Source organism: Pseudophryne corroboree (assembly GCF_028390025.1).
Source record: "Pseudophryne corroboree isolate aPseCor3 chromosome 3 unlocalized genomic scaffold, aPseCor3.hap2 SUPER_3_unloc_1, whole genome shotgun sequence".
Classification (NCBI taxonomy): Eukaryota; Metazoa; Chordata; class Amphibia; order Anura; family Myobatrachidae; genus Pseudophryne; species Pseudophryne corroboree.
Window position 1 is genome coordinate 890142 of NW_026967493.1, and position 12281 is coordinate 902422.

General features: G+C 48.2%; 1 protein-coding gene across 1 annotated transcript in view; it reads left to right on the plus strand.

Annotated features, from left to right (window-relative positions):
* The window catches only part of LOC134983080 (oocyte zinc finger protein XlCOF7.1-like), a 70618-nt gene that overhangs the window by 24551 nt on the left and 33786 nt on the right, over positions 1-12281 (plus strand). The window contains exons 4-7 of the mRNA XM_063948775.1: positions 32-223; positions 304-427; positions 7484-7581; positions 7705-8350. Coding sequence (XP_063804845.1) covers positions 32-223; positions 304-427; positions 7484-7581; positions 7705-8350 — 1060 coding nt within the window. The remainder of the gene's footprint in view (positions 1-31; positions 224-303; positions 428-7483; positions 7582-7704; positions 8351-12281) is intronic.

Sequence of the window (12281 nt, forward strand, 5' to 3'; positions counted from 1 at the left end):
ATGCAATGGTAGTGTCTTTCTCAATACACAGATTCACACATTGGTGAATGAGACGACAGGCTGCAGTGTGACACCCAGCAGCCGTCCCCGTATGTCAAAAGAATGGACCAAGACCCATAGCCCCCTCCCGGTGCCTCCAGCTCACTCACTGATACATGAGAGACACAATGACCGGAAGATCCTGGATCTCACCAACAAGATCATTGAGTTGCTGACTGGAGAGGTGACTGCTGGGAATGGGACTTTATACAGTAACACGGGGGGATGTGTCTGGGTGATGACTGTTGTCATTGTGTGTGTCAGGTTCCTATAAGGTGTGAGGATGTCACTATCTATTTCTCCATGGAGGAGTGGGCGTATATAGAGGAACACAGGGGTGTGTACAAGGACGTGATGATGGAGAATCACCGGCCCCTCACATCACTGGGTAAGAGGAGACTCTCATGTAGTGTTTCAACACATTATGGACGTTGCAGGCGTCTTTAGCTTTACCTGTAACCACAAATCTCAATATCTCATGAAATAATAGGTAACATGGAGTTCGCTTGACTTGGGTTCAAGAACACAGCAGTCAGATCTAAAAATTATATTTTTATTCTAATTAAGAAATATCTTTGTGCTTACAAGGGTAAAAAAATTACAAAGAATATAAGGACCTTTAGAAAAGATATACAGGTTACTAGCAGTCTCAATAAATAAAAAGGGAATAAAGAAAATCGGAACCTAATTACTCTTACGTAGTGCATTAAGGGGGTCATTCTAAGTTGATCACTCGCTAGCTATTTTTTGCAGCGCTGCGAACAGATAGTCGCCGCCTATAGGGGAGTGTATGTTTGCTTTGCAAGTGTGCGAACGCATGTGCAGCCGAGCGGTACAAAAAGTTTCGTGCAGCTTGAGTAGATCAGAACTTACTCATCCGCTGCGATCACTTCAGCTTGTCCGTGCCCGGAATTGACGTCAGACACCCACCCTGCAAACGCTTGGACACGCCTGCGTTTTTCCAAACACTCCCAGAAAACGGTCAGTTGACACCCACAAATGCCTTCTCCCTGTCAATCTCCTTACGATCGGCTGTGCAAATGGATTCTTCGTTAAATCCATCGCTCAGCAACGATCTGCTTTGCACTTGTACGACACCACCTGCGCATTGCGGTGCATGCGCAGTTCTGACCTGATCGCACCGCAGCGAAAAATCCTAGCATGCGATCAGATCAGAATGACCCCCTAAGTTCTTTGTGAGGAAGCTTCACAAGAAAATAGACATCCATCCAGGCATGGGTAGCCACTTCCATCAGAATGAACAAGGATCTATCAGTGATTCACGTAGTTATAGGCCCCTCAGCACATCAGCCCCCACCTCTTAGAAAGGTTAACCCTTACTCTGCTGGGCCCATTCATATCCAGTAATGGAAGGTCACTCTCCTTGTAATATCTATAGAAGGTCTGTGATCTTTGTGTCACATCTTCCTAAGGATGGAGTTGAAGCTCCAGAGGTTTATGATGCTAGTCAGGAAATAAAATTTCTGAACATTCCTTTCAGGCAGGGCTATTTGTCACACTTCCCTGGTGTGTTTACAGAGTCCCCCTGTTGACATAACAAACTAATTGGGCTTATCAGACCTCAATGTTCAGCGCTTGCCAATATCTGCTTTGAACACATGCTTTTGATATAGAAATGCAATCCCCTTTTCTCTGATGTCCTAGTGGATGCTGGGAACTCCGTAAGGACCATGGGGAATAGCGGCTCCGCAGGAGACTGGGCACAACTAAGAAAGATTTAGGACTACCTGGTGTGCACTGGCTCCTCCCTCTATGCCCCTCCTCCAGACCTCAGTTAGAATTTTGTGCCCGGCCGAGCTGGATGCACACTAGGGGCTCTCCTGAGCTCTTAGAAAGAAAGTATATTTAGGTTTTTTATTTTCAGTGAGATCTGCTGGCAACAGACTCACTGCTTCGAGGGACTGAGGGGAGAAGAAGCGAACCTACCTGCTTGCAGCTAGCTTGGGCTTCTTAGGCTACTGGACACCATTAGCTCCAGAGGGATCGAACACAGGCCCAGCCTCGGTCGTCCGGTCCCGGAGCCGCGCCGCCGTCCCCCTTGCAGAGCCAGAAGCAAGAAGAACGTCCAGAAAATCGGCGGCAGAAGACTCCGGTCTTCATTAAGGTAGCGCACAGCACTGCAGCTGTGCGCCATTGCTCCCCATGCACACCTCACACTCCGGTCACTGATGGGTGCAGGGCGCTGGAGGGGGGGCGCCCTGGGCTGCAATATAAACACCTTAGCTTGGCAAATAAACACGTAATATAGTCAGGAAGACTATATATGTGTAAAATCCCCTGCCAAAAATATCCAGAAAAAAGCGGGAGAAGTCCGCCGTGAAGGGGGCGGGGCTATCTCCCTCAGCACACTGGCGCCATTTCCTCTCACAGCTCCGCTGGAAGGACGCTCCCCAGGCTCTCCCCTGCAGTTTCCAGACTCCATAGGGTAAAAAAGAGAGGGGGGGGCACTAAATTTAGGCGCAAACTTGTGTATTATAGCAGCTATAAGGGAAAAATCACTGTGTGTAGTGTGTATCCCTGTATTATATAGCGCTCTGGTGTGTGCTGGCATACGCTCTCTCTGTCTCCCCAAAGGACTTTGTGGGGTCCTGTCCTCAGTCAGAGCATTCCCTGTGTGTGTGCGCGGTGTGTCGGTACGGCTGTGTCGACATGTTTGATGAGGAGGCTTATGTGGAGGCGGAGCTGGTGCTGATAAATGTGATGTCACCCCCTGCGAGGTCGACACCTGAATGGATGGACATGTGGAAGGAATTACGCGACAGTGTCAACTCCTTACATAAAAGGTTTGATGACATAGCAGATGTGGGACAGCCGGCTGCTCAGCCCGTGCCTGCCCAGGCGTCGCAAAAGCCATCAGGGGCTCTAAAACGCCCACTACCTCAGATGGCAGACACAGATGTCGACACGGAGTCTGACTCCAGTGTCGACGACGATGAGCCTAGTGTATATTCCAATAGAGCCATTCGTTATATGATTACGGCAATGAAAAATGTGTTGCACATTTCTGATATTACCCCAGGTACCACAAAAAAAGGTATTATGTTTGGGGAGAAAAAGCTACCAGTGGTTTTTCCCCTATCTGATGAATTGAATGAAGTGTGTGAAGAAGCGTGGGCTTCCCCCGATAAGAAACTGGTCATTTCTAAAAAGTTACTAATGGCGTACCCTTTCCCGCCAGAGGACAGGTCACGTTGGGAGACATCCCCTAGGGTGGATAAAGCGCTCACACGTCTGTCAAAAAAGGTGGCACTACCGTCTCCGGACACGGCCGCCCTAAAGGAGCCTGCGGATAGAAAGCTGGAGGCTATCCTGAAGTCTGTATATACACACTCAGGAATTATACTAAGACCGGCTATTGCTTCAGCATGGCTGTGCAGTGCTGCAGCTGCGTGGTCAGATTCCCTGTCGGAAAACATTGATTCCCTAGATAGGGACACTATATTGCTAACCGTAGAGCATATTAAAGACGCTGTCTTATACATGAGAGATGCACAGAGGGATATTTGCCGGCTGGCATCTAAAATAAACGCAATGTCCATTTCTGCCAGGAGAGGATTGTGGACTCGGCAGTGGACAGGAGATGCGGATTCTAAAAGGCACATGGAAGTTTTGCCTTACAAGGGTGAGGAGTTGTTTGGGGATGGTCTCTCTGACCTCGTTTCCACAGCGACAGCTGGGAAGTCAGCATTTTTACCCCATGTTCCCTCACAGCCTAAGAAAGCACCGTATTATCAGGTACAGTCCTTTCGGCCCCAGAAAGGCAAGCGGGTTAGAGGCGCGTCCTTTCTGCCCAGAGGCAGAGGTAGAGGGAAAAAGCTGCAACATACAGCCAGTTCCCAGGAACAAAAGTCCTCCCCCGCTTCCTCTAAGTCCACCGCATGACGCTGGGGCTCCACAGGCGGAGCCAGGTACGGTGGGGGCCGTCTCAAGAATTTCAGCGACCAGTGGGCTCGTTCACGGGTGGATCCCTGGATCCTACAGGTAGTATCTCAGGGGTACAAGCTGGAATTCGAGACAGCTCCCCCGGACAGGGAGGCAGTGCTGGAGGCGATTCACAAGCTGTATTCCCAGCAGGTGATAATCAAGGTACCCCTCCTTCAACAAGGACGGGGTTACTATTCCACAATGTTTGTGGTACCGAAACCGGACGGTTCGGTGAGACCCATTTTAAATTTAAAATCCTTGAACACTTATATAAGAAGGTTCAAGTTCAAGATGGAATCGCTCAGAGCGGTGATTGCAAGCCTGGACGAGGGGGATTACATGGTATCACTGGACATCAAGGATGCTTACCTGCATGTCCCCATTTACCCTCCTCACCAGGAGTACCTCAGATTTGTGGTACAGGACTGTCATTACCAATTCCAGACGTTGCCGTTTGGTCTGTCCACGGCACCGAGGGTATTTACCAAGGTAATGGCCGAAATTATGATACTCCTTCAGAAAAAGGGAGTTTTAATTATCCCGTACTTGGACGATCTCCTTATAAAGGCGAGGTCCAGGGAACAGTTGTTGATCGGAGTAGCACTAGCTCGGGAAGTGCTACAACAGCACGGCTGGATCCTGAATATTCCAAAGTCGCAGCTGGTTCCTACAACGCGTCTACTGTTCCTGGGGATGGTTCTGGGCACAGAACAGAAAAAAGTGTTTCTCCCGGAGGAGAAGGCCAAGGAGTTGTCATCTCTAGTAAGAGACCTCCTAAAACCAAAACAGATGTCGGTGCACCACTGCACGCGAGTCCTGGGAAAGATGGTGGCTTCTTACGAAGCAATTCCATTCGGAAGGTTCCATGCAAGGATCTTTCAGTGGGATCTGTTGGACAAGTGGTCCGGATCGCATCTTCAGATGCATCGGCTGATAACCCTGTCTCCAAGAACCAGGGTGTCGCTGTTGTGGTGGCTGCAGAGTGCTCATCTTCTAGAGGGCCGCAGATTCGGCATACAGGACTGGGTCCTGGTGACCACGGATGCCAGCCTGCGAGGTTGGGAGGCAGTCACACAGGGAAGAAACTTCCAAGGACTATGGACAAGTCAGGAGACTTCCCTACACATAAATATTCTGGAACTAAGGGCCATTTACAATGCCCTAAGTCAGGCAAGGCCCCTGCTTCAACACCAGCTGGTGCTGATCCAGTCAGACAACATCACGGCGGTCGCCCATGTAAACCGTCAGGGCGGCACAAGAAGCAGGATGGCGATGGCAGAAGCCACAAGGATTCTCCGATGGGCGGAAAATCATGTGTTAGCACTGTCAGCAGTGTTCATTCCGGGAGTGGACAACTGGGAAGCAGACTTCCTCAGCAGGCACGACCTCCACCCGGGAGAGTGGGGACTTCATCCAGAAGTCTTCCAAATGATTGTACACCGTTGGGAAAGGCCACAGGTGGACATGATGGCGTCCCGCCTCAACAAAAAGCTAAAAAGATATTGCGCCAGATCAAGGGACCCTCAGGTGATAGCTGTGGACGCTCTAGTGACACCGTGGGTGTACCAGTCGGTTTATGTGTTCCCTCCCCTGCCTCTCATACCCAAGGTACTGAGAATAATAAGAAGGAGAGGAGTAAGAACTATACTTGTGGTTCCGGATTGGCCAAGAAGAGCTTGGTACCCAGAACTTCAAGAAATGATCTCAGAGGACCCATGGCCTCTGCCGCTCAGACAGGACCTGCTGCAGCAGGGACCCTGTCTGTTCCAAGAGTTACCGCGACTGCGTTTGACGGCATGGCGGTTGAACGCCGGATCCTGAAGGAAAAGGGCATTCCGGAGGAAGTCATCCCTACGCTGATTAAAGCTAGGAAGGAGGTGACCGCAAACCATTATCACCGCATATGGCGAAAATATGTTGCGTGGTGTGAGGCCAGAAGGGCCCCGACGGAGGAATTTCAGCTGGGTCGATTTCTGCACTTCCTGCAATCAGGGGTGACTATGGGCCCCAAATTAGGTTCCATTAAGTTCCAGATTTCGGCTCTGTCGATTTTCTTCCAAAAAGAACTGGCTTCACTCCCTGAAGTTCAGACGTTTGTTAAAGGAGTGCTGCATATTCAGCCCCCTTTTGTGCCTCCAGTGGCACCTTGGGATCTCAACGTGGTGTTGGATTTCCTTAAGTCACATTGGTTTGAGCCACTTAAAACCGTGGAACTAAAATATCTCACGTGGAAAGTGGTCATGCTATTGGCCTTGGCTTCGGCCAGGCGTGTGTCAGAATTGGCGGCTTTGTCATGTAAAAGCCCTTATCTGATTTTCCATATGGATAGGGCGGAATTGAGGACTCGTCCCCAATTTCTTCCTAAGGTGGTATCAGCTTTTCATTTGAACCAACCTATTGTGGTGCCTGCGGCTACTAAGGACTTGGAGGATTCCAAGTTGCTGGACGTAGTCAGGGCCCTGAAAATCTATGTTTCCAGGACGGCTGGAGTCAGGAAAACTGACTCGCTTTTTATCCTGTATGCGCCCAACAATCTGGGTGCTCCTGCTTCAAAGCAGTCTATTGCTCGCTGGATCTGTAGTACGATTCAACTTGCACATTCTGCGGCTGGACTGCCGCATCCTAAATCTGTAAAAGCCCATTCCACGAGGAAAGTGGGCTCTTCTTGGGCGGCTGCCCGAGGGGTCTCGGCTTTACAACTTTGCCGAGCTGCTACTTGGTCGGGTTCAAACACATTTGCTAAATTCTACAAGTTTGATACCCTGGCTGAGGAGGACCTTGAGTTTGCTCATTCGGTGCTGCAGAGTCATCCGCACTCTCCCGCCCGTTTGGGAGCTTTGGTATAATACCCATGGTCCTTACGGAGTTCCCAGCATCCACTAGGACGTCAGAGAAAATAAGATTTTACTCACCGGTAAATCTATTTCTCGTAGTCCGTAGTGGATGCTGGGCGCCCATCCCAAGTGCGGATTGTCTGCAATACTTGTATATAGTTATTGCCTAACTAAAGGGTTATTGTTATGAGCCATCTGTTCGTGAGGCTCAGTTGTTATTCATACTGTTAACTGGGTATAGTATCACGAGTTGTACGGTGTGATTGGTGTGGCTGGTATGAGTCTTACCCGGGATTCCAAAATCCTTTCCTTATTGTGTCAGCTCTTCCGGGCACAGTTTCCTAACTGAGGTCTGGAGGAGGGGCATAGAGGGAGGAGCCAGTGCACACCAGGTAGTCCTAAATCTTTCTTAGTTGTGCCCAGTCTCCTGCGGAGCCGCTATTCCCCATGGTCCTTACGGAGTTCCCAGCATCCACTACGGACTACGGGAAATAGATTTACCGGTGAGTAAAATCTTATTTTACAACGTCATGTCAGGGTCCCTAGCCACATATAATTTATACTTTTGACAATACACAACTCTGAGCTTAGCTCACAGGAGAAATTATGAGGTTTCCTTGACACACATATATACAATGTACTCAGTCACTGTGTGTCTCCTACAGATGGGGCCAGTAGCAGGAATACCCCAGAGAGATGTCCCCGTTCTCTTTATTCCCAGGATAATACAGAGGAGAATCACAGTGTCCCACAGGAGGGTCAGGTAGGTGGATCTGAGGGTCTCTTTAATTATCAAACTGACTTTGGACTCATGCCCTCTAGGGAAGCTGTACGTGTGTTAGACACACCTTCCCCTTTAATCTCAGTTTACATTTTGGCTACTTAGGGTGAAGATTTGATTAATTTTAAAACAGAAGATATACAGGGAGAAGAAGAGACGTATGTGACTGATATAAAGGCAGAAGATATAGAGACGTATGTGACTGATATAAAGGAAGAAGATATAGAGGGAGAAGAAGAGACGTATGTGACTGATATAAAGGAAGAAGATATAGAGGGAGAAGAAAAGACGTATGTGACTGATATAAAGGAAGAAGATATAGAGGGAGAAGAAGAGACGTATGTGACTGATATAAAGGAAGAAGATATAGATGGAGAAGAAGAGACGTGTGTGACTGATATAAAGGAAGAATATATAGATGGAGAAGAAGAGATGTATGTGACTGATATAAAGGCAGAAGATATAGAGACGTATGTGACTGATATAAAGGAAGAAGATATAGATGGAGAAGAAGAGACGTGTGTGACTGATATAAAGGAAGAATATATAGATGGAGAAGAAGAGATGTATGTGACTGATATAAAGGCAGAAGATATAGATGGAGAAGAGATGTATGTGAGGGGTGATCAGCAGTGTAAAGAGGAAGAGGAGACGCATGTGATGATAGATCAGCGTAAAGAGGAAGAGGAAACGTATGTGATAATAGATCAGCAGTGTAAGGATGAGGAAATCCCTACAGATATCAGCACAGGTGAGTAATATGCACTAAATACAGAACAGAGGCCCTGATTCAGGTTTGTTAGCGTGGACCAACCAACTGAGTGGGAATACTCTGCGTGTGTTGGGATTCCGGGCGTGAGTATTTAGCCGGCTGTCGGGATTCCGGCGTCGGTTTCCTGAACGCCGGAATCCCGACAACCGGTATATTAACCGCATCCCATACTTGGCACTCACCTAATTTAAATTCCGTTATCCGTTTGGCAAGTTGACCCTACTTAGGTCGACAGTCACTAGGTCGGCCACTATTAGTTGATATTGACATGGTCGACGTGGACATATGGTCGACACATGAAACAGTCGACATGGCTTTTAAAAAAACAAAAAAAAAACAACCATTAGATTTTTTACTTTTTCATACTTTACCATCCACGTGGACTACGATCGGTAACCTGTGCCGAGCGCAGCGGTTGCGGGTTGAGGCACCTTGCCCGCAGCATGGCGAGCGAAGCGGTACACTAATTGGGGTTCCTGGTCATGTTACGGGAAAAATTACACCAAAAGCAGCCCATGTCGACCTTTTCGTGCATCGACATGTCCCGTGTCGACTATTCTTTGTCTGTCAACCATGTCAATGTCAACCTAATGACTGTGGACCTTAACATGGTCGACCATTCATACCAGAACCTTAAATTCCTAACTTTATTCCATTTAAAAACAGGTGATGTTAGTTTCTAAGGTACTGCAATAATTTGTCAGAGCTCACCAACCACTACACGGTTAGGAATAATGGGGCAGATGTATTAACCTGGACAAGGCATAAGGAAGTGATAAACCAGTGATATGTGCAAGGTGATAAAGGCACCAGCCAATCAGCTCAAATTTGTAAATTAACAGTTAGGAGCTGATTGGCTGGTGCCTTTATCACCTTGCACATATCACTGGTTTATCACTTCCTCATGCCGTCTCCAGGTTAATACATCTGCCCCTTATTTAGGTGAGTGCTGAGTACGTATGATTTTATTTTTAATGTTAATGTTGTGGTCGCATACTACTTGCACTGCAGTAGGTTGAGTGCTGTGGATTGAAACCGATTGTTTTATGTTCACTTTTGTGGTCACACTTTCTCTTGCACCCCTATTTCCCATATGTAAGTCAAATTTTGTCACTTTGTTTCCCAGGTGCTCAATAATTAATATGCTTGGGTGTGGTTCTGTCTCTTTACACCAGTGAGCTAGTACCGAAACCCATTGGAGCATTATATGTTGTGTTTAAAACCTGTGTAATAAATTGAGCCAAACAATGCAAAACAATACTCACATTTTCTGAGAGTCAGCGTAGGGACGCACCAGCTTGGGAAGACAGTGTAGACACCAAGGCCAGATAATGGGGGAGGGGGGGGGGGGGGGGAGTCGCTACTCACACAGGAGCAGCCAGATGCTGCAATATATACTGTACACCAGTTCTGGGAGGTGTAAGCTGACCCGAGGACAGTAGTAGTCACCAGCATCTGTCCGGAGTGCTCTGAACATAGCCTGTGGAAGGGAAGAGCACAGGACCCCGCCCCTCCACCAGCGCACAGTATATATAACAGTTGAGCCGATTACCTGCCTCCTCACCCGTATCATCTGCATCCCCAGTGCTGACCTCTCCTCCCAGTCACCGCACTGCTCACCCCACACAGAGTCTCACCCCTTCCTGCCGCACTGATTCACCTTCTCCCTTGTCAGTAAGTGGCCACATGTGTCCACGGTGCCTCCGCTCTGAGCGCCGCAGGGCCGCCTGGTGGTTCCTGTATCCGTTTCCTGGTTACTGTTACTTGTTGCCGAGTCCCAGGATGGCTAGTAACCTGGGCTTGCAGCAGAGCATGCTGTATATGGTGGAGGGGGGTTCCCTGTATATAGGGGGCACTATATGGAGAGATATGGGGGTGCAGATTGTATATAGGGCCAGTATATGGTGGCGTGTGTCCTTGACCCAAACGACGCACCATCGGGTGTCCACCGGTGGCACCACAGATGTGAGGAGCATCAATGATTTAACCGTAAGTGGAAATCAAATGAAAGGCTAGAATATCCAGTCAATTTTATTTTAAATATGAAAGGTTGTTAGAAATGGCAAATGCCACATCAAAAACCTACCCATACCCCAGGGCTGTAACTAGGGGTGCAGGATTTGAGGGGGCGCCAAGAAGTTACAGGGAAACAGGGTGATTTTTTTTTTGTGTGTTTTTTTTACCGGCAGTGCTGTGCTGCTCCAGTGAGGCACCAGACAGCACCCTTGGCATTGTCTCTGATCCACCTGTCTGCCCACAGCTAACTCCAACGCTTTGCGGGTGAGCTCCAGTGCCTGGGATCTCTTCTATGCCGGCTACTGTCGTAAACTCTCTTCTAGCAGTATCAAGCTCCGCTTTGCCTCCCAGATGGGGGGATTTGGTGTAGCTTATAGGGGGATGTAGTGTAGTAATGTATTGCAGTATATAGGGGCATGTAGTGCACTGATGTGGTGTAGCATATAAGGGGATGTAGTGTAGTGATGTAGTGTAGCATACAGGGTATGTAGTGGAGTGCATAGGGGCATGTAGTGTAGTGATGTAGTTCTGCGTGTAGGGGATGTAGTATAGTGATGTAGTGCAGTGACGAAGTGTTATGATATAGTGCAATGTATGGGGACACACAGTGGAGCATGTAGTTGAACACGCTGGCAGGGCATGTGACGCATACTGTAGGGCGTTTGAGGCACATAGGGGAATGTTGTCCAGCAGTATCCCCTTTTTCTCAAATTTCCTGGTAATCTGATATTTTAGTCTGACAGAGTTTGTTTGGGGGGGGAGCGCAAACTATTGCCTTGCCCTGGGTGACGAAAATCCTAGTTTTGGCCCTGCATACGCCCACTCTCTTTCTCTCTCCCCGGCATATTCAACAAGTGTTAAACAGATCACTATTTTAGCAGCAGGCTGTAACATCTCCCTGTAGTATCACTTTCATTTGGACCATCTGGCGGCCTCTAGTGGCCACCGGCTCACATAACCGGTGAGGAACAGCTTATCCTTTTATTATGTAGGATACACTATATGGACAAAAGTGTTTGGCCACACCTGTTAATTATTGAATTCAGGTGTTTCAGTCAGACCCATTGCCACAGGTGTATAAAATCAAGCCCCTAGCCATGCAGTCTCCATTTGCAAACATTTGTGATACAAAATGGGTCGTTCTGAAGAGCTCGGTGACTTTCAGCGTGGTGCTGTGATAGGATGCCACCTTTGCAACAAGACTGTTTGTGACGTTTCGTCCCTGCTGGATATTCCACGGGGCAGATGGGCCACGTGGTTCTTGTCTGCTGTCAAATTCTGTGTTTCTATTGAACTGCAAGTGATATTAGAAAGTGGAAGCGTTTAGGAACAACAGCAATTCAGTCACGGTACGGAAGACGACGTTAAATCACAGAGTGGAGTCAGACTCCTAAGGCGCATGGTGTGTAAAAGTCGCCAACGCTCTGCTGATTCCATAGCTGAAGAGTTCTGAACTTCCACTGACATTAATGTAAGCACAAAAACTGTGCAGTGGGAGCTTAATGGAATGGGTTTCCATGGCCGAGCAGCTGCATGCAAGCGTAGGATGGAGTGTTGTACAGCGCATAGACACTGGACTGTGGAGCAGTGGGAGCATGCTCTGTGGAGTGACGAATCACGCTTCTCTGTTTGGCAGTCAGATGGGCGAGTCTGGGTTTGGCGGATGCTGGGAGAACGTTACCTGCCTGACTGCATTATGCCAGCTGTGAAGATTGGTGGAGGAGGGATAATGGTAGGGGGCTGTTCTTCAAGGATTGGGCCAGGGCACCTTTTCGCCAGTGAAGGGCAATCTTAATGCTTCAGCATACCAAGATATTTTGTACAATGATTTTCTTCCAACTTTGTGTTTTTTGTTTTTTTAAATCAAGTATATTTTTTGTTTTCCAAAAAACGG